At 55.2% G+C, this 21,259-nt stretch overlaps 7 protein-coding genes across 7 annotated transcripts; 4 read left to right on the plus strand and 3 right to left on the minus strand.

Annotated features, from left to right (window-relative positions):
- Positions 1-967: 967 nt before the first annotated feature.
- On the minus strand, positions 968-1,730 carry DICSQDRAFT_25240 (HET-domain-containing protein; the record flags this gene model as incomplete). Its single annotated transcript, XM_007364854.1, has 2 exons — positions 968-1,354; positions 1,383-1,730. Coding segments are annotated over 2 exons (735 nt in total), but the record flags the coding sequence as incomplete, so codon positions are not given.
- A 670-nt stretch (positions 1,731-2,400) lies between these two features.
- On the minus strand, positions 2,401-4,646 carry DICSQDRAFT_180089 (cytochrome P450; the record flags this gene model as incomplete). Its single annotated transcript, XM_007364855.1, has 10 exons — positions 2,401-2,565; positions 2,625-2,793; positions 2,851-3,091; positions 3,147-3,328; positions 3,382-3,551; positions 3,607-3,702; positions 3,756-3,938; positions 4,006-4,129; positions 4,190-4,207; positions 4,267-4,646. 10 exons carry the CDS (start codon positions 4,644-4,646, stop codon positions 2,509-2,511), a joined length of 1,620 nt encoding a protein of 539 aa, XP_007364917.1. The 3' UTR covers positions 2,401-2,508.
- A 2,775-nt stretch (positions 4,647-7,421) lies between these two features.
- Positions 7,422-7,919, plus strand: DICSQDRAFT_169237 (uncharacterized protein; the record flags this gene model as incomplete). Its single annotated transcript, XM_007364856.1, has 2 exons — positions 7,422-7,742; positions 7,800-7,919. 2 exons carry the CDS (start codon positions 7,422-7,424, stop codon positions 7,917-7,919), a joined length of 441 nt encoding a protein of 146 aa, XP_007364918.1.
- A 427-nt stretch (positions 7,920-8,346) lies between these two features.
- Positions 8,347-10,779, plus strand: DICSQDRAFT_104505 (WD40 repeat-like protein; the record flags this gene model as incomplete). The annotated part of the gene is made up of 4 exons (XM_007364857.1): positions 8,347-8,920; positions 8,982-9,564; positions 9,628-9,993; positions 10,050-10,779. The coding sequence occupies 4 exons, from the start codon at positions 8,347-8,349 to the stop codon at positions 10,486-10,488; spliced, it is 1,962 nt and encodes a 653-aa protein (XP_007364919.1). The 3' UTR covers positions 10,489-10,779.
- Positions 10,780-14,099: 3,320 nt separating this feature from the next.
- Positions 14,100-16,057, minus strand: DICSQDRAFT_135797 (phytase). The gene is made up of 6 exons (XM_007364858.1): positions 15,706-16,057; positions 15,559-15,567; positions 15,322-15,491; positions 15,149-15,273; positions 15,033-15,094; positions 14,100-14,975 (listed from the first exon to the last, which is right to left on the minus strand). The coding sequence occupies exons 1-6, from the start codon at positions 15,916-15,918 to the stop codon at positions 14,214-14,216; spliced, it is 1,341 nt and encodes a 446-aa protein (XP_007364920.1). The 5' UTR covers positions 15,919-16,057; the 3' UTR covers positions 14,100-14,213.
- A 1,365-nt stretch (positions 16,058-17,422) lies between these two features.
- DICSQDRAFT_169240 (uncharacterized protein) lies at positions 17,423-18,537 on the plus strand (the record flags this gene model as incomplete). The annotated part of the gene is made up of 2 exons (XM_007364859.1): positions 17,423-17,770; positions 17,833-18,537. 2 exons carry the CDS (start codon positions 17,423-17,425, stop codon positions 18,535-18,537), a joined length of 1,053 nt encoding a protein of 350 aa, XP_007364921.1.
- A 615-nt stretch (positions 18,538-19,152) lies between these two features.
- DICSQDRAFT_104512 (uncharacterized protein) lies at positions 19,153-20,590 on the plus strand (the record flags this gene model as incomplete). The annotated part of the gene is made up of 8 exons (XM_007364860.1): positions 19,153-19,339; positions 19,394-19,522; positions 19,580-19,670; positions 19,732-19,752; positions 19,800-19,885; positions 19,936-19,969; positions 20,026-20,246; positions 20,323-20,590. The coding sequence occupies exons 1-8, from the start codon at positions 19,233-19,235 to the stop codon at positions 20,588-20,590; spliced, it is 957 nt and encodes a 318-aa protein (XP_007364922.1). The 5' UTR covers positions 19,153-19,232.
- Between the last annotated feature and the right edge of the window lie 669 nt (positions 20,591-21,259).

Consider the following 21,259-nt stretch of genomic DNA (forward strand, 5'->3'; position numbering starts at 1 on the left):
GCTAACAATTCAGCCCTTTCTTCACTCTGGAGAGTGGCACTCGAAAGCTGTTCTGTTATATGTGAAGAAACGTGTGGTAGCTTTCTGTGAAAGTCATCCTATACTTGTGGGAGAGATGGAGGGGATATCAGCTGTTCAAGTTAGGACTGTCCCGGAAAATCTCTTACATTTCGCAGGGTTGGATGATGTGCCCTGCCTGTCGTGTAAGGCAGTGTTACAGTATATATCAGGAAGTAAACGTAATGTGTACACAGGTTCATGAAGATACCCTTCGCCGTAATCATGATAGTCATTGTATTCTAATGCACACGATTTCGCTTTTATATCAAGCTTGATTTACCCCGGGAATACCTGGGCGCCGCGAATAGTCCGCGATGTATATTTCTCGCCACTGCGCAGCGATGCTATGCAAACAAGCCATTCCGCACCAGCAGTGGTCGAGTGCAATCCAACGGGGGCCTTGTGCCACACAGAAAACCGGGTGGGAACGAATGATAGCGTCTGTGCAGGTGAGTAGCTTCAATCCTAAGTGTTGGGGGCGGTTGCCCTGCCGATCGACGCAGAATAACACGGCAATGACGCAGTCCCTTAGCTCTATGACTGGGACACGAGAGAGGATGCCGTAGGGTGTTGCTGAGAAGGTTGGCAAATAGCTGGAAGGGTTGGCCGGAAGTGCGTCAAGGACGCCCAGGCGCCGCAGGTAGTCACCCATCCCCCGAACGACCTCTCCCAGTTGGGATCCCTATCGGACGAGATATCAGCATGGACGATGCATCATGTGGATGTAAATAAGGGTCACAATTCTGAGCTTCCCCACAGTATCGCACACACGGCCGCTGTTCCTGAAAGCCCTAGGAGAATGGGCCAATAGAACCGACGCCTGAACGTGGGCGGCGCACATCTCGAAGCCATCTGGGCCTTTGAGCCGCTGCACAGGTGCGGTGCAATCTCGTTTGTCTTCTAACCCCCACGCGAATAGAGTAGGATCCATGGAAAACTTCATGATCTCCTCCTGCACCCGCCGGAATGCGCGCGTCCCTTCACCGTAGAGCACGGGCATCCCTATGTCGAAGATGCCCATCAAGCAGTACGCCTCGTCCTCGACACGCGTCGTTTGGCGGTGCGCTGCCCATGACATCCGCTGAGCGATGCTGAAATCACCGGGGACCTTCTCGTGCCGCAGAATGCTAGCGGGTACGCCGGTGATCTCCTGGAGTAGATTGCAGAGCTGCGCCTTGGTACCGAGTTCTTCCCAGCTCTGAGAAAGTAGTCTGAGGGAGGAGGGAGCGATGAGTTTCTGCAAGGTCCAGCCGCGTCTATGCCATCTACTCCTGCGAAAGGCAGAATCGGGGTCCTCAAGCCTGCTTGGTGGTGGTCGGGACGTCCTGGAGGTACGCATAGCAGGTTCTCGATAGGGAGTAGTAGCGAAACATGGAGTTAATGGCCTCTGACAGTTCGACGCTACTCGTCTTGTCGATGCAGCAGGTATCGTTCCAGATCCACTGCAGTCCACTCCTCTCTGCCAACCGACAGCTCTCCCGGATCTTCGCAGAGGCATCGTCCCTCGGGTTGGTCGTCGGGGAGTGTCTTCTGATGATGTCTTGCATATCCTGGAATGAAGTCTCGCCCGTCTGATCCCAGACATGCGAGAGGATGGCGTATCCTCCCGGAGCGTCCTCTGGGTTGTTGAAGTGCGTCAACTCAGCGCGGGAGGTACTGAGAAGCCACATGGAGGCTAGATCCTCGTCAGCCGGACTGAACGAAACACGTTGACATTGCGCGAACCATACCTAGAACGATAGGTCCTTCGACTATCTGCGTTTCGATGCGTTGACGAGTTCAGGCTGAAGTGATTCCTCACTGGAGAGAGATATGGTTACAGCAGACAGTGGAAACACAGGACGTCGGTGCACCGCGGACGGCGGTAAGAGTCGTGTCGTTGCAACGCGGAATACACGCCTTTCTGCTGCATAGGCAATATCTACACGTTGATCATGGGCATTCGGTGTCCGCATGGTGTTGATAGCAAATAATCATTGGAGCTTGACCTTGGTAGTCTCTGTGTGCTGTCGGCGTGCGTCGTGTATCAGGTTAAGATACAATCCACCGACGGCGAGCTGCACTGGTAGTCTCACACTCATCACGCTTACGTCATCGCAGTAACAGTATATCGAATGCATTGGTGAAGTGCTTGTTGTACGTCCTCCTCGACGATGTATCCTATACAGTATCGCAGATTCTTCCTCTAGTGTACGGCGTGCGTGACCCGGTGTCAGCCCCGCCAATTGCCCATTGGGCCCAGGCTGGATAACAATATAGGGATAGTGTGGGGATTGGATAACAGTTGGATAGCGTATGAGGCAGAAAAGCGAGTAGATAGGGACGTATTAAGGATGTATAGGGTACGATGGGTGCGCGAAGGAGTGAGAGATTAGAGCAGTCATAACATACAGCCATCTGACGTGAATCCAAGCGAGAAGTAACGTCAATCCCGAGCCGTTCTCATTCCTAGCATTTGCGGAGCGCGAAGGTCAGCTTGCATTCTTTTGTTGCAGGGTGGATTACCTATGTCCCAAACTCGAGATTAGACATGCGCCCTCGATAATCACGACACGTTGACTCACAAATGCATCCTTGATCTGCATGGTATGTTCGTTCGTCTCACTGCTGTTGGCGGAGATATCGAAATTGCAAGCGATCGCTGCAACGGCAACACGCAAGACAATATGTGCGAGATTTTGACCCCCGCAAACGCGGCTTCCGACACCGAAGGGCATGAGGTGCTGCGACATCCTGGGGCAAGCGAAAGGTCAGACGTGGTGGAAAGAGCTGTCCAGGATCAATACACACCTGTTCAATCTCTCGTCTTCACCAGCCGTGCCCTCTACAGAAAGCCAGCGTTCAGGAAGGAAGGTCTCAGGGCTTGGGAACACCTCCGAATCGCGGTGCATACTCCACGCCTGCGTTCCGACGACGGTACCAGGAGGCAGAGCATAGCCCATCATATCGAACCCGTCGTCGATCTTGGAAGCAGTAGTAGAAGGAACGACGCGCTCCAGCAACGAAGGAGCGGGTCCGTACACCCTCATACCTATGTGGTCGACTCAGCTACGGAGGCGTGAGGGATGATTGATAAGACTACGGACCTTCCTTGATGAATGCATTCAGATAGGGCATTTTGCACAGCGTCGCAAAGTCAGGCACGACATGACGATCAGCCATGTGTTCCTCGAGCTCGGCTTGGAGGTGCTTCATGATGTCTTTGCGACGGCTGAGTTCCCAGAACAGGTAAGAGAGCAACGTAGTTGTTGTGTCCACTCCCGCCACACTGTGGAACTCGATTAGAGGAATACTGTATACGGAACATGAAACGTTACTCACAGATGACCCATGCACTCGGAAACAATGTTCTGCACCGAAAGACTATCATGCGCGCTGTTAACCCTGTTCTGCAGCATGCGTTGGACCAAAGGGATCCTGTCTCCCTTCTCGTGGTCGATAGGGGCAGCTTGCATCCTTGCCGAAGTGTCCTCGATGTGACCGCGTACGAACTTTCAAGCTGACATCAGTTCGTGCGTGGTTGCCTAATAGGGTCAAGGGACTGACCTCAGCCATGGTGTTGTCTGAATTGCATATGCGGCGCCATGTTTCGCTGGGGAGCCGGCATACGATACTCCAAACCGAAGTCGGGATGAAACTCCGCTGAAAACGAACGTTGAAGGACATGAATGGCATGATGTAGAGTCCACACATACCACAATGCCCCTAGTCGGGAAGTCGCAAATGGCTTGGGAGAGGACATCGCGAATACCCATGGCGTAGTTATCAAGCGCTCCAGAGCGAGAGCCGAAGACAGTCGTAGAGATGACATCGACCATAAGGTGGCGGAATAGCTCGGGACAAGAGACGGACGTCTTCCCCTGCTGGTTCTCGAGGATCTACGGCAGCAATAAGGTAAGTCGGGCTCTCGCTACGATGTTGCGGCACATATAGAGTCCAACTTACGTTCAGGACCTTGATGACAGAATCGTTGACGTCAGGCTGGAACTGGGTGAGGTGTGGTAGGTTGTAGTGCGGCGCATAAGCCTTGCGGCGTGCTGCGTGCTCGGCATGAGGAAGGGTCGTCATACTAGGAGGCGAAGATATTCAGTCAGCGAGCCCCCCATCCCACAAATTCAGGCACACTCACGCATGGTCATTATTGTTCCTACAAGCCGGTACGCAGGATTTAGCCAAAAATCGTGCAGACGTGCGCGATACACTCACGTAAGGAGAGCTTTGTAGAATGGGCTCTTGTCAAACTTGTGAACGCAGTAAACGCTCCGCATCGTCGTCAAGTCGCAAAAGACGACCTTGTTGGGTCCGACGCGTACAACGGGCCCATATCGCTCAAAAAGCGCTTGGATCGTCATGCATTGCTGCAGCCGAGCGACGTGCGTAGTGAGCCAGAAGTCCGAGACGGCAGCGTACCAGGGACCGGGGATCGCGGCGAGCGGCGAGAGAAAGAGGTTGTATACGCAGGTACCGCATATGTAGAGGAAACAAGCGGTGATCGCGAGGACGAGGAAGGACGTGGGCGGGATGTGGAGGAGGGCGTTTGAGTAGGAGAGTGGGTGTACGAGGAGGACAGACTGAGAGCTCGACATTGTGATAGAGAACTGTGCGAAGGTTTGTTTGTGATGGGGTGCCTGGGCAGCTTGGGGCTACGCTGCGGGCTGTTTGAGGTAAGTGAGAAACGGGTAGTCGCAGGCCAGTTTGAGTATGCAGGGGAGGATGTGGGAGCTCAATATCGCGGAGAGTAGGCGACACGAAGACCCTGCTGATCGCGGCAAGGGGAAGCGCAGTGATGGAGAGAAGAGAGGGAGCGCAGAGATGGAAGTCGGTAACGACGCGCGGATTTATAGGCCGGCATCCTGTGACGTCCGCGAGAGTCCGTTGGTGTGAAAGAAGCACCGCACTGGTATCCCAAACAAAGGGTGAATGTGAACGTGTCGGGCGGTGAGAGGAAACGCTCCTCCACAAGCAATCTATCGAATTCCCCATCCGGCAACCCACATACCATATCCATGCCACAGTGAAGGAAACGCCGTCGGAGTTCGCGACACGGACGGCACCCGCACCTCCAAATACGGGGCCGGTCATCAACGCCCAGGGAATATCATAGAGGCCGGGAAAATAACAGCACCTCCCATGACGGGCGTCGCCTCCGGGACATCGGAGCCAACGCGCTCGCACCCGCTGTCGGCCTTCGTGCGCCTGTCTTGGCTCAATATCGCCCACGCCGCGAGCGGTGGCGGATCCCTGGCGCGTCACACTCTCCGAAGACGGCCGCATCGACGTCGGGACATCATGGGGCATCCGGCCGTAACTAGGGTTCCGCGCAACGTTAGCGGACGTCACAGGCAGCCAGGCCAGCCTATCTGCTCACCGCCGTCGTCCTCCCGTTCTTCGCGGTGAAGCTGTGGTGATCGGTTGATAAGGCTACGTCTCACATCTACCTAGACGAGGGCGAGATCGGTGTGGGTACAATCCGGGAGACCGTCAGCCGGCAGATCCACAAGGTAGAGAACCGCTCGAGATAGATCGTCCCTGTATGACAGTGTTTGGCGATGAGCGCACGATGGAGCAAAGTGCGTTGCGGATTTGGGTGGAGGACAGGCTCTTGCGTTGAGTCCGCGATTTGACAGATACATGGACCGCCTCGAGCCCCGCCTCTTGAAGAGCGCGCCGGCCTTAAGTCCAGCAAGGCACAGACCATGACGGCGTTACGGCGCACACCAGCTCTGCGGCACCGTCGTTTGGTTAAATTGCGAGCACATTTGGACGTTTTTACGCCTCGAACCATACTCGGCGACGTCACTCACCTCTCATCGTCTGCTCCAAAGCCCTCGCATCCGACGCCGCAGGAGAGCCCATTCTATGGGGAACAAAACACGAGGAAGATTTATCAAAGAAGTCAGCCACGTTCACGGACGCACGATGCAGCCAGCGTACCTAGTCTACGGTGGATGGAGGGCGTTCTCGAGGCGGCCTCCTTGTAGGCGACTCAGTTGACGTCGATCGTGCTTCAGTGTATGCGGCCGCTTGTCAGTGGTAGCTGTCGCCATCAAGAAAGCAGACTGTTCTACCAAAGGTGAAACAGATGAAATGCGCCCCGACGCCGGCCTCCACTTTCGGCCTCGTAAAAGTGCAAAGGGCCGAATGGCTGCACAGGCAGTGCTGGGAACGACGAACCACCCCAGCAACCGATCCCATTTCCTCGACGTCCTCTGGAAAGGTCCATCGACGTTAACGGCCGCAAGCCGGCGCAAAAAGAGACCATCGCACCTCGTGCTCCAGACATCGCATCCTGCTTCGCCATTGAGTCGCAGCCGCATTTACAGTCCGCGCGTACTGAATTAACCGCCGCCGAAGACAGAGCAGCCAAGAGAAGTAGTCCTTCCCGCGAACGCCAGCAAGGGAACCACGTTCCAACCTACGTACCGCCACACAGCACACGCGACTATCTGCGGCGTCACTCAAATGTAACCAACCTTCCCGCACGGGAAGGTAAACAGCACCAGACACCCTAGGTTGTGCCTCCGCTACTCGGCCGCACGCTGATTGTACAGGATTAAAGCCGAGGACCGAGAAGTCCAGGGAAGCGCGTCCGGACGTGTCGGCTGTCGTCCGCGGGAAGCGGCTGTGGATTTTTCCTACTTGGAAGGCGTGCGGGCCAGACGCCACCATCCCGCAAGGTTAGGTTGGTTATGGTAGACGCATTGCTTGACCGAGCCCCGTAGAGACGCGCAGCTGCCGAGCGGTTCGAATAGAGTGTCCCTGGCGGGCACGAGGCGGAGGAGCTGTATAAGAACTGATTGTGAGCAGGATTCGAGGAATGGGGGTGCTGTAAGAGTACAACTCACTGACCGAGGAACGTCGCCAGACATCCTTATCACTATAGAGCCTCGACTCTGCACGTCAGTATGATGCCACAGCTGTCGCAAGTTTGGAGTGCGACAGATAAATTTTTGCATTATACCCCCTGGACCCTCAGCAGTACTCGCCTGTGTAGCAGTCATGCAAGCGTTGTGAGTTCATACTCAGGCAAGTCTCATATACGATGTGGGCCGTGGGGAAGCAGACTGAGCATATACCCTTACGGAGCTAGTAGCAAAGCTAGAAGGTGAGAATAGTTCCTGAAATCGGGGTAACGAGGCACGTCGTCCCAACTAGTAACGGCCTGACAGGGTGCGGAGTTCGAGTCAAGACCCCAGTACTGCTGACGGCACGTTGAGAGGCACAAGCCCTAGGTTCTCCTGAGTCCTTGCTCTTCGTCTTTGATCTATTCACCCACACGCTCAGTGGTATCACGAAAACGGATGATTTTTGCCATCCGGCTGCTTGCTGACCATCCGTACAACCGCCTCCGGGCTATATGCATGTCGAATCAGGACATCATCAAACTCACGCTGAATCCCGTCGACAAGTTCTTCACCCACGATGAACCGGATCCAGCGACAAATACGAAGGAGGAAGGCGGCGCCGTTGGCAGGAGACAAGAGTCGGGGCGCGCGACGAGGATCGACTTGCGCTCCGGCTCTCGGACCGCTGGCGGAAGCTTTCAAGAGCGCGCATTAATGAGCAGGCTCCGCTGCCTGGCTCGCTATTACCAACTGCTCATTGCGTGCAACCCGCACCACTCGCAAGCCACTCTCTCCACTGCTCCGACCCTCAGCCTCGACGTCAACGAGTGGCCGCTCGTAGGCTGACGTCCTCTACACATCTGCGGCTGACGACCTTGGGTTCTCCTCTTTTAGTTTGCCGAGCTTGCCCCGCTTGCCCCAGATTACGATCTGCGTCGTGCTGCCCTGCTCGTCGTTTCGCCCCGACACTCGCCCTCGACATCATATCTGCTGCCTCCTTCCACCTGGCTTTGAGGAGACCACATAGTGCCCGTGCTGGACCGTCACGGACGCCGCGGAACGCTGGAGGACGCCAGCGCGGTCACAAACCTTAATTGACAAATAGCCTGATCGGTGGGTGTCCGCGCGTGTGTCTTGTTCTCCCGTCCTGCTCACCACGCCCGTCGTCCTCAGCATAATCCTCTCAAGGCACCCATAACGCCTCCCTCTGCCCTACTACTTCTTGATCTGCGTCTACCCAGCAGCCACATCACTTTACGCCGCAACAAGGGACTTCTACCGGTCGAGGGACGCCGAACTCTTGCCAGCTGTACAACACCCGTTCTCCTCACCTCTTGTATCCTGTTGTAAGCTCAGCACACCTAAGTTATACTGCATCTGTCTGCCTCCCCCTTTCACCATGACTTCCTCGCACCCTCAAGCATCCTCCAGTACCTTCTACATGCCCATTGTTCCTCCTCCGACACCCGCACCCTCCCCGCCACCAGGACAAGCATCCTTCCAGTCTGTACATCCTTCAGTCGTCTCTCATGTCTCTCACTTTGCTGGTCTTTCTCCTGCCTCGCGAAGGCAGCACCTCTACGCGCTAATCCAAGAATGCACTCCCTCTGAACTGCTATTCCTCTCCACCACTATCGCGCCCCTGCTCAAGCGCGACTTCCTGCGCGCGCTCCCTCCCGAGGTCTCTCTGCATATCCTTGGCTTCGTAGACGACCCGCGCACCCTTGCGCGCGCCGCGCGAGTTAGTCGATATTGGAACGAGCTGCTCAAGGACGACTACTTATGGAAGACCCTGTGCATACGTCACGGGTTCTCGCGCGACGCCGACGCGGTAAAGAGTTTCAAGGCGGAGCAACGCTCGGACGGTGGGAGAAGGCATTCGAGACATTTGTCCATGGAGTCAGACTTTGACACCGTGAGGAGCACACACTCTCTAGCTTCAGGACTTCAACTCTCGCCACCCACCTCTGCCGCGTTCCCATATCGGAAATACTTCATATATGAGCACCTCCGAAGTGAGTTCCCTCTTCCTTTCTTCAGCTGTAGGTGCGGCGTTGAACCTGGATGACGAAACAGCATCGAACTGGCTACAACGGGGGCGACTACTGCGTATCCACCGCGCCCCACTACATCCCCCCATCGCCCAGGACATGAATGCCCCCAACAACGGCCAAGGACAAGTCCAGAACCCCGCCATCCCAACATCGATCGCCATCGACTCCTCATGGGTCGTCGTCGGCCTTGCCAACAGCCGCATACACATATTCAGCGCGCGCACCGGCGTGCTCTCCCGCACGCTCGTCGGCCACGAGGCTGGGGTGTGGGCCGTATCCCTCATCTCCGCGGGCGGAGAGCCCGCGACCGCGGACGTGCCTCTGAGTGCGAACGCGGGCGACTCCCTTGTCGCGGGCGTCCCGCAAGACGCCATGGTGCCCCCGATACTGAAATATGCGCTGGGGCTCGATCAAGGCGAGGATGGTTGGACGTCATCGCGCGGCGCCAGCCCGGATCCGTTTGCCGACACCAGAGCGGAGGAGTCGCATCCATTTGGCAAGCCAAGCTACCCCGGGGGCGCGTCGGACGGGTGGGGCCAGCCCAACGCGCTGGTCGTCAGCGGCGGCTGCGACAAAGAGCTGCGCGTATGGGACGTGAAGTCTGGGTAAGTCTGTCCCTCACGCGTTATCCTCACACCCCTAACGAAACGGATCTGGCGTATCCACAGGTATTGTATCTACATCCTTCGCGGGCACACCTCAACGATCCGCTGCCTCAAAGTCCTCCACGGGCGCCCGATCGCAGTGTCCGGTTCGCGCGACCGGACGCTGCGCGTGTGGGACGTCCAGCGTGGGCGCCTCTTGCGCGTGCTCGAGGGCCACACGCAGAGCGTGCGCTGCCTGGATGCGTGCGGTTCGCGCGTCGTCAGCGGGAGCTACGACTGCACGTGTCGCGTGTGGGACGTCGACACCGGCGCGTGCTTGCATGTCCTCAGGGGGCATTTCCACCAGATCTACACGGTCGCGTTCGACGGGGTGCGCATCGCGAGCGGGGGCCTGGATACCACTGTGAGGGTGTGGGACGCGTCGACTGGGTGCGCTGCTTTCCGTCCACCTCCATGTATGCGCGCTCACCGGCTCCCTTCTGTAGCGCTTGCCTGGCACTCCTTCAAGGGCACACCGCGCTCGTCTGCCAGCTCCAGCTCACGCCAACGATGCTCGCCACGGGCGGCTCGGACGGGCGCGTGATCACGTTCTCGCTCAGAGGCGCTGCGTTCTCCGTCGTGCAGCGGCTCGCCGCGCACGACTCGTCCGTCTCCGGCCTCCAGCTCGACGACCGCTTCCTCGTCACCTCCGGCAACGACGGCCGCGTCCGCCTGTACAAGTTCGAGCAGCCCCCGCCCTCGCCTTCCCTCGGTAGTAGGAGTACGGGAGGGGAAGGCGATCCGCAGTGCAGCTTCGTGCGCGACCTGTGCGAGCCGGGCGAGAGCGTATGGAAGGTGGCGTACACGCGCGAGACGTGTGCGATCCTGTGCAAGAAGGCGGGGAAAATGGTGATGGAGATCTGGAGCTTCAAGCCCGATGTCTGAGCGCGTTCGTGTCCGCGTCGGGTGCTTGGTTCGGTGGGTTTCGAGAAACGCGCCAGAGATTCGGCTCCGGCTGGCATCGGAGTCGCGGGTAGACTCGAGAGGTTGTGTTGGTGTTCTGAGTGCTATGTGCTGTTGGAAGACACGGATTTGGTTGTTGTTGATCCGGCCCGCCGTTGTTGGTACGCTCTCATGATTGAGTTTTTATCGTACTTATCCGCTACCATACCTCCGCAGGCGCATCGCGGACTTCTCACTGCTTTTGGGTGGTACTGGGTGTATGCTATTATTTGCCCTCCTCTGATGTTCCTGGGTCATCCATAGTCTTCAGGCTGCTCTTTGCAAACATCGACCTAGCTTCGGTAAGTAAGCATAATGCAACCTTTTCTCGCCGATAGGTCAGTGCCACTGAATATGCCCCTAAGTGGGTCGAAGGACGCTGAGAATCGACATAGTGGGCAGGAGTCAGGGCTTAAGGTGGCAATTGGTGAACTTGCCCTTGCGGCCCGCCTCGTGTTCTCCGAGTTGGGAGGTCACGAAATTCGAGACCACTACTAGTACTCCTCTCTCTGTGTGCCTCTTGTGACATGGGCTCGCTTCCTCCTGCGGTCGCCGGGGCCGCCGTACTCACACTATGGCTGTCTGCGCTTGGCGACGCGTCTACCCTACTGGAGGCCGGAACCTCATCTTGCACCGGCGTTGGAATTTCATGAAAATCTCAGCTTCCAAGGTGCCATGGTACACCGGTCGTGCCTCTATTTTCGGACGTGTCCGCGGGTTCATTCTTTCAAGACTCAACCTTAATCGATGTCATCTGATCTAGCGTTGGCCATCACGTCCAGCATGCGGTTCGTTAAAGCTCCCGTTGTGGAAGCTGCATCGCATCTGTCACGGGTATGTTGACGAGTTCAAGACCTCTAGATGACTACCCGTAGACGGGTGCCGAAGTCTGTAGCTTTTCTGCTTCTGTCGGACGTCATTTGGTTAGTATCAGGGCATGTATCGCCAGCTGTAGCACAAAAGAACCTACATCGACGCTGACGTTCATTGTCACCCTCAAATCCAGCTTGTAGCTTTCAGCAGTGCAGTCTGGGCAAGAGAGCTGACCAACATCATCGTCATCAGAGGAGTGATAAAAGTCTCGTCATCAGAGGAGTGATAAAAGTCTCCTAAGAGCCACCTAACACAATCTGACACTACACTGCGGTCAGTATTGATTTCTCAGTCCGATGAGGCTCAGCTTCATCAGACCGCCCCTGGCGCCCCACCCAATCGAACAGTCCCATGTCAACACGTCAGATAGAAGCCATCACAAACACGATGTGTTCTCCCATTAAAGGCTGACGCCTCGCCATTAAGGACCATCCTGAGGTCTCCCACTCTTTTCAGCGAACCGCTTGGGCAAGACCATGGAAGGCGCAATGGGGCCCCTGTTGATTGGTACTTCTATCGGACTGGTGTGAGTATTCATACTTGAGTGACCTGCTCTGTTCTTGTGTCGCTCACATGATGTTGGTCCGACTGAGTCAGCCTTTACGGTCTCATTCTACACCAGTCGTTTACATATGCCGAGATTTACCCTCAAGATCCGTTGAAAGTCAAAGCTCTGGTATGTATGTCATCAGCTTGGCCCCACTATAGTGATCTGATGCAGCTCGTTTCAGGTCTCCCTGGCACTGTAAGACGAATGAAATTATCGTACAACTGCATCTAATCAAACTCAGTGTGATGGAGACTCTCTTTGCAGCGCTAACCGTGTATTCGTGGTAAGTACGGACAGCATCAGTAATCCTAGGAACCGGAGACTCACAACCACGCTTTCCGGAAGTTACCACTATCTCATCACCGACTATTGGATTCCTGAAGTGCTGTATAATCGTATATGGTGAATTCCCGTCGTCCACTTGCCGAGGATAAGTGCTGAAGCATCATGATTTCATAGGTCCATTGATGTGAGTAGCTCTATTTGCAGATATCAAAGTGTATTTCTGTTCACTGTCAATATGCAAGCTTCTCCCGCTAGTGGCGGTAAGCCCTCAGTTACCCAGTTTCAATGGATCTCTTCAATCAACCTACCTGTCATATTACCAGGGTTGTTCCTTTATCGTTACCCAGAGGTAGTTGACGTCCCCCCAAGGACTTCTACAATAGCACACAGATAGCGCAACTTACATACGCCTGTAGTTTCTTCGCTCATCGTGCCTATGTTCGTACGTTGTCTCATTTGCATGCACACTGACGTTCTTCGCCTTATTACTATCATGTATAGTGGGGGGCAACTTCCGAAGATCGGTGGCCATAGCAGTAAGTCTTCCTCGGAGTTGTACCTCGAAACACATCTGGTTAAAAATATCAGATGGGATTATTTGTCTTAGAACTAGGCCAGTCTCTCCTCATAGTCAACAGTATCAAGTATGTTTCTCACAGCCAAGGCAGGGTTCTTCATAGGTCGGTCTCTCATGTCTCAACAAAAATACCAAGTTGAAACGTGGGCTACTTCCTTTAGCAGCAACTGCAGAGGCGTCAGTATCGTTTACGAGAATTATGGGCACGCTTCTGATATTCATACAGATTCCTTCACTCTGCTTGGTCGGATCACCACACTGTTCGCGTCCTCCGCTCACTTTACGTCTGCAACATCTTCTCACATTGCGCTCTCGGCGGAAGTGGCTGATTTCAACGAGTACGGCTCTTGGAGCAGCGTCCGATGCCATAGTGACGGGAGTACTTGTCTGCGCGTTGCGGCGTAGTCGAACTGGTATCAAACGGTAAATCCAATCAAAAGGGTGTCTGGTCATTAATCCACTGACGGACGACGCTACTGGCGAGTAGAACTGATAACGTCCTCGAAGTCGTGATCCTGTATTCCATGAATACCGGTGAGTGAAGCATTCTGGCAGGCAGATGAATTAGATGGTAATCGAAGGCCTTTCAGGATTGCTGACTGGGTAAGGACGATCGTGGAGCAGTGTCCCTGCCCATCCCATGTATTCCATGAGTGACCGACCTTGTTTTTTCAGAATCGTGAATCTACTGTGCCTATACGTGACTGTTGATTCCCCTGAGAACCTCAGCCATGTTTGCTGATGGTTACGTACAGGGTTTCATTCGCCCCGAGGTCTTCACTTTTCTTGGGATAGCAATACCTGGCTCCAGAGGTATGCCAGTCCGCACAGAGTCACCATGATAATTGACAGCTATCTCGATTGGGATAGTGTATACTGTGTCGCTTCTGGCTGCGTACTACATTCCTTCATCACTTCCCTTAGAATCTAGAGCTTATATATCTTCATCCCCAGACTGAACTCTCGTCAGTCATTGCTCGAACGGTTCTCAGACACAATCGTACTTGCTGGGACGAATCAGAGGACACTTCAGTTCAACGCGTCTTCTACTGCGCCCGAAGAGAATGCGAGCGTGGAGGATAGGATCACTGTGCAGTGTGAGTAAGACTTATTCGTAAGGGTGAGTAGACTAGCTCATGTGATCCTATTCATTTAACAGACTAGTGACCATGTTCTTCAAAGCGGTGGAGACATAGCTGGACGGCAGTTGAGCATCTAGATATGAGCGCTCGAAGGAGCCTTCATTACCTGAACGGTGATCGGATGGTCAGACTATCCACTGTTCATGCGTCTACATTGTACGAGGCTGTACCCTGGATGAGAACCCGTGATAGCATTCTGTTTTCTGAAATGAGGGTGGGACATCTTGGACGCCGGCGCCCACTATGCGAAGCACTTCGCCCAATCCCCCTCTCCATTATTCCGCGCATACGACTGACTCTGCACGAACGCGTCAAGCGTACATACCCTATCCGCGTTCGCACCGCAAAACTCTGACGGCATCACTGCATCGTTCACTAATATCCGCACGCTCGGCGTCCCCCGGCACGACAGCCGCTCTGTGACCATCCGTCCCGAGAACGGCACCATCTTCTGCACTCGCCACGTCCTGTTCGGATCCGGCTTCGTCGGATCTAGGGGCGCGCTCTGCTTGAACAGCCCCATCGCCGCGAAGATCGCGACCATCTGGTTGTCGTGCGAGAAGTCCGCGTATAGCGTCCTGTTCAGCGGAAACGTCTCCGGGTTCCCGTCCAATGTCGCGTTCGTCTGCGTGTGGTCCTGCACTGGCTTCCCCGCCAGCCTTGCGATGAGCTCGTTGATGTATCCCACGCCCTGGACGGGGCCCAGCAGCTGGCCGTAGCCCGTGCCATAGTACTTGTCGAGGTCGCCGTAGTACGAGAACGCTGCGGGGCCGGCGAGTTCTTCGAATATTGCGCAGAACGGGCTACGCGTCTCGTGTGAGATCGTGTCGAAGGCGCACATACTGAGGATGTTGTAAGTGTCCGTGTCGGTGAGGTTGGCCCCTGGGGCGCCGGCGTTCAGGCGTGCAGTCATCGGCGGAGCGAAAGTGGAGAGCCACAGGTTATCTTCTGCATCGGAGCTGCCCGCGGCGGCGCACATGTTGTCATCCAGAGTATCGTTGCCCTACGGTAATCTAAGTTAAAGCCTGACCTCAACGAGGACTTAAGATGGAAAGCATACGGCTTCCGAGAGGATCACAGAGAGTATGGGTTTGTAATGGTGAGAACTAGCCGCGGCGAAACCTCCAGTGGACAAGTTAGACTTGATTTATTCTGAGAAGACCAGGCCGGACATACCGGCTGTCCAGTTAGTAGCGGAGTCAACCACACGTGGAGCACTGGACGCCCTGACGAAAGGCTGGTTTGCCTCGCTCAGTAGCCACGCGTACCGCTCGAAGGCTTGCTCGCCGGCTTGGAAGGACCTAGGACCGTTGAGCCATTACAAGCACAGCCGAAGACAGGATCCTTACTGCGCAGCTCCGTATGGAACAAGGTCGTCATGACCGAGGTCGTAGGAGTAGTTCTTTAGGAAAGCGAGAAGCGGATCGGTGAAACTCTCTACTGATTGCAGCTTTCCGATAGCAGCTACAATACGTGTAGCAGCGCCAGATGTGGGGTATCGTGCCCCATGTCGTTGCAACTGCGAACAAGTCAGGTTTGACCAAGATTCGACTATCGCTCCAATCACTCTGGGAAAGTCCACTTACAATGTTCACCTAGAAGCACGCGATACCACGTCAGCAGAGACTCTGCCTATACACAAGCGCACCATGTATGTCCGTACAGATAAAACAGGATTTGGAAGGGGATAGGGGCATGACACGAAGAGGAAGTAGAGATAGAACTCGACGCACCTGATCGAGGCTACAGCCTTCTGGAGGCGGCACATACGGCTCTGAGGGATAGTATGGCGAATACATCACCCAGCTCTGCTGTACACTCCGTGGCACACCCAGCGAGGGTACTTCTTGGTCGACATCTAGGCTGTTTCTATAGACAGTCGATGGAGAGAGACTTGCGTAGGCGTAACAGATGTATGTGAGCGTGATAAGGCTTAGAAGCGCCATGACCGCTGGTCGCGCGCGGAATATGTCGGCACGTGTAGCGCCCGTTGGTCTGTGTCGCAGAGCTGGAGATTTGGTGTCGACTAAGAACGGGAGCTGGTCGATATGTGCGCTGGGAGATTTCGTCATGACTGGTATATAACGAGCGTAGGTAGCGACATGGGATGCAAGCAAGTGCGGAGGAAGAGGAGTTTTCCCTCACCGAAGTGTTCCTGTAATAGCGAGCCTTCTCAAGCGCCCTGCTACGACCACATGCAGTGCGCAAGCACGTTCGTTGAGAAGGCCTGACATTGCGAGGTCGCTTTGATTTTTACATTAGGGTATATTTGAGGGAGCCCAGGGCGAAATTTCTTGGGCTATCTGACGTTCGCTCGAGACACAGACGCAAGTATTCTGAGTAAAGTGGAGCGTGCGGATATACGCTTCGAGCGAGTGTGTGTCAAATTTTCTGGTACGGTGGTGCCCCGGATACCCTGGGGGCTGGACGTACCACGCATCGCGCAGGCATCCCGCGGTGCGTGGCACTGAAGAGAGAGGACCCCATACACTACCTTCCATCATGGGAACTCACCACATAAACAAGTCTCTTCTCGGAAACAAATCATTCTGCAGCAGCGTTCTCTCGAGGTCAAGTGGAGCATGATCTCGAGCGATCTCAGCGCCACTTCGAGCCTCAGTTTCGTGGCCCAGGTTCTGTCAAATATACCCTATTGCACATATGTGTCTTCCCTCCCGTCATGTTTCTGAAATTAGGCAGCGCCGTGGGTCAGGTCGATTGAGATTTGATACACGTTCGTCGTCCATTGGACTGCGTCTGATATGATCGCATGGGTCCTCAATGCATCACCTTCGGAGTAGTTCTGGCAATAGTTCGACACGCAGGTACAAATTCGAGCAGATTGACCGAATATGAGTATTAGAGATGGTCGTCTGACCGAAGTCGTAATAGAAGCCTCAGTTTATGCAGTGTGGTTCAGCTGCGTTGCTTTGATTATGTCCGAACGTCGATCACTTTGCTTCGATGTTCAAAATCAGGACCAATCTGCGGCTAGTATGTTGTAGCTTAGAGGCATACATGAATAGCACAGGTTCAGCGATCTGTGAGAAACATGCACTCCCTACACTCCGGCAAAGACTAGTTGCACATGAACAGGACCTCGGGGGATAGATAACCGCGTACCCAAGGTCTCGAACCATCCAGTGGCCTACGACTGCCGGCATTCAGAATGCGATGACTTATTGCAAAAGTTAGGAGGAAGAGATCGTCGCAGATCAGAAACAAGTTGTTGAGCAGCATCGCTTTGTGTATCCGGAGTTTCGGCACGTGCCATCCGGTGATGGGCGGCAATGTCGTAACAGAGATACTTGTATACACGGCCAAGGACGGGACGTTTCTCGCTATCACCCTCCATCGTCCCCTCTCACGTTGCGATGCCAGGCCCAGCTGTGTACATTGCTGCTGCTGCTGTCGCTGTTGTCGCCCTCCACCAGGTAAGCGTATATCGTTATGTCGACGAACGCCACCATCCCTGCATCGTACCCCGAGAATCTCAACGAAACCTTTTCTCAGTTCGTATACGAGCCGCTCATTGCACCGAAGCTTGAGGCATGGGCGGAAAGCTACGTGGAGGGGCGTAGGCAGAGGAGGAGGCAGCGACAAGGCCCTGTCCTCTCTCAGCCCGTGAACGAGCACGGCGACGAGAACACAACGCGCAGATCCGCAGAAGATAGGCAGCGTGCGGACGACGCTTCTATCGAGCTGGAACAGCTCGCAGCTCGAGAACGGGATGAATGGAGAAACGCTGTCGGCTCATCAACGCTGCGACGCAGGACGACGGCGGGGGCTCTCGAGGAGGTGCGTTGCATATCGGCATGTAGCTACTGCGCTTCTTCTGAATCATCCCTTCCTGGGCATAGTCGCACACCATCGCGTATCCCATAATGACCCCGACTCATGTCATCGCCGATACGTCTTCTCCCCCTTCTCCTGGAGGGCAGTCGATCCGGACGAGCGCCCCATCTGCCGACAACAGCCCCACTCGTCCTCACATCAGCCTGTTTGAGCCTCAACCGTCCACGCGATCGCATAGGTTAATGTCCCCGAGACTTCCCACTCCCGTATCTAATTACTCCCTGTCGTCGTCTCGTGCCATGACCCCGACGTCGACCTTATCCGAGCACTCTCCCGTATCTTCGAGGCAGCTATCCCCAGACCTGGGCGCATCACTTGCCCTCCCGTCTTCGTACAACACCCCCCTCGACCGCTCGACCATTTCAGAAGCCGACCCTGCGCCTGCGTACACCGACCCACTCTTAAACCCTGGCTCGCCCTTCTCGGATATTCACTCTGTGGAGGCGCGACACAGTCCCGAGTACACATCCCCATCGTATTCTCCTGGCGCACTGATTGGCTCTCCACGTATGGGGTCGCCTAGCATCTCATCGGACTTCACGGTGGACTCGGACGATGGATTTGACGTGTTGTCGCCCCGTTCTGGGATGTTCAGCCCGTCGACTAGGAATAGCCGCCTCGATGACGATCCATTTGAAGTGGGCTCTCAGCACGAGAGCGAAGTCTCGTGGACGAGTGTCGGCCGTCGCTCCCCACCGCCTCAATTCTAAGGCGGCTTTTGCCGCTGGACACCAAATGCCATGGGTCCTATGCACGTACATCAGTCCTGGATCCCTTACTTTTCTTCACTGTATCAGTATGCATTTGGAACTCGGCAAGGAATTCTCGTTCGCTGCCTGTGTACTTCTCGGTCTCACACCTCCGGTTATCATAACTCTTCCTGTTATGGTTTGCTTGCACATCACTCTCTGTAATTATGCTGTAGATGCTATATTGTTGTCGCACTTGCACACGACCAGTGAATGACATGTATCACCAATTACGCTCGATGGTGTCGCATCGCGTTGCTGAGGTCGGACCGATTCGAGTATCCAGGGCCTAGCAGTGCGGTCGACCCGCCTCCTGCGATGCCTGATGCTTCTAATCCTCCGTCTCAGTCCCATAGCGCCGTTGGGAGCCTTGGTCCCTCGGAGTCCGTACGCGAAGAGGCTGCGCGCGCAGCTACTACATAGCTCTTCCTGCGTGGGGTGACATCATGCCCTCCAGCGTCTAACCGGCTTTACCCCGCATGGATGCAACCGGTCTGCAACGCCACATCCCCGCTTCCGTAACGGGCGTTCCGTGCTGTAGGTCCCACTTTGCTGTCAAGCCATACCACCCAAACCGGCACCGTTCCACATCAATCTCGAGGAGAACAGATTTGTGGATACGGAACGCGAGAACAAAGGAATAACTGACGAACCAGATGCACTCATCGGACGGAAAGGGCCCTGTGAAGCTTTCGCAGTTCCACCGACCTCCTTTCGACCTGAACAAGGCTTCCATCCCTCAACTCACGCCGGAATCACGAACGTGTGTCCCACCCTTTCGCATCAGCAGTTAGCTGGAAATCATTGCATGAGATAGATGTATACAGAACCTGGCCGCGTACCGAGCTCCGAAGTCGCGCATCAGGTATCCGAAATCGAGGAGCGCGGCCGTGTTGGTGGCGCTTTTCATCGGGAGGATGGGCGACATATACGTCCTTCTAAGTAGGTAAGCGCAGCCGCCTTAGCTCAACCCCTGGGACGTACATGAGTAACCACATGGTAGACGGGCGTCACACTTACGAACATACGCCGGGGACACCGCGCTACCTGGTGGCAAGTGGGAGCCTCGAGACAAGAGTCATGAAGCGACAGCGGTAGGTCCGGTTGTATACGCAAGAGGCTCTCCGGACCGAAATTGACTCATGTCTCTGGCAGAGACGAGAGGCGTTTGAGGAGGTATGGTCTCTTAGAATCGGACCGGTGCATGACGCTCATATTCGCAGATTGGCCTGCCTTTAGACTATACCAAGGTACCATTGTTATGCGTCCTCGAGCCCTTCCTCGCGGGAAACAGGCTTATCGTTACGCCGTAAGTTCGGGTTCATCTCTTCGATCGCTCAACTCATTTCTGCCCCGCAGAGTCGTCGTATTAATTCTGGATAACACGCTACGCGTTCGCCCCGATCCTCCGAATCATGCTCGCACTGCGCTAACTTCATTGCTACGTAGCCGATATTGAATCAGGCCGAGGTCGCCTCGCTGTTCTCTCATCCGCTCAAGAGCTTTCTACATTCAGACCCGCCCTTTGCAACCGAGCCGGAGATGCTCGAAATGAAGTACCACACCTACATCGACTACAACTCGAATACGATGCCGGGTAAAGTCCGCATGCACACCTTCCTCACCGGCAGGGAGGCCGGCGGGACGAAGCCGGTATTTGGCTTGACAGCGTGCGTTTCCCGTGTTGATTCTTCGCCTTCTCTAGTACCACCGTCTCATGAACCCTTCATCTACCGCGACGTATAGGGCGATTCTCATCCACGCAGCTTCGATCGGCTATGGACAAGAGCCTGACTTCAAGCCCTTCGCGCCGGATCAGCCCACGATGGAGCAGCGGATCGCATACGCGCTCCGTCATGACCCCATCTTCCGAGAAGCCGAGGTTGCGGAGGGTATCGACCCAGACAAGACCCCGAAGCCGGCTAGCCTGGCAGACCCTTCGCGGCGTCGAGCGGATGTGAAGCGCAGTGGGAGACGGCGGGGTGGGCGGCGAGCGTTCCGTGCAAAGCTATGAGCGTCGAAATGATTTCATCGTGGACCCGCCGTTGCCAGTGTGGACTGGTAGATGCCCGGACTTTGCGTCATGTATATACTGGGTTGCCTATCTTGGTGGTGGATCTAATTGCGCACGCATGCTTTCCGTACGCGTCTTCTGGGCTTGTCGTCCACTCACATGTCATGTGTCTGGCGATATTTCTGGCAGGTGACGTGCTTGTTGATCTGCCTGGGCAACGTTGGCGTTGGAATCGTTTAGTCACCGTGCCACGCGCTTCCACCATGCTATGATTGTTCGCTGGTGGTATGAAGGTTTGAAGGCCGGAGTCTTATTTGCCCATGACCTCAGGTCGCATGAGGATGCCGGCTGACGCTAGGTATATGTAAGTCCTGGCGTCCTCATGCACCCAGAGTTACGTGAAGGAGGCATGAGAATCGTCTGTTCTAGACGGCACTGGACAGAGCCATCGTCGATATCTTGCTCGACTGTCGTATGAGAAGTTGCATGACAATTGTTCCGATCCAAGGAACCTTGTGCGACGTCGGGCCTGCTGAATGCACTTGCGCAAGACAGAGTCGCGGGGATTACATAAGCCGACCTCACGCCGACCACGCCACAGTTGTTGCAGCGCTGGCCCTCCGCACCGCTCAGACCTTTTCCCCTCTCCCACCTATTCTTGCGGCTCGA

Source organism: Dichomitus squalens (assembly GCF_000275845.1).
Source record: "Dichomitus squalens LYAD-421 SS1 unplaced genomic scaffold DICSQscaffold_10, whole genome shotgun sequence".
Taxonomy (NCBI): Eukaryota; Fungi; Basidiomycota; class Agaricomycetes; order Polyporales; family Polyporaceae; genus Dichomitus; species Dichomitus squalens.

Bases quoted from the DNA above. Each gene is read 5' to 3' on its own strand.
- DICSQDRAFT_135797 (XM_007364858.1), bottom strand. From the start codon at position 15,918: ATGGCGCTTCTAAGCCTTATCACGCTCACATACATCTGTTACGCCTAC. The intron at 15,274-15,321 runs GTAAGGATCCTG...CAACGGTCCTAG, and splicing joins GTTCCATACGGAGCTGCGCA to GTCCTTCCAAGCCGGCGAGC. The intron at 15,095-15,148 runs GTATGTCCGGCC...TGTCCACTGGAG, and splicing joins CGCTACTAACTGGACAGCCG to GTTTCGCCGCGGCTAGTTCT.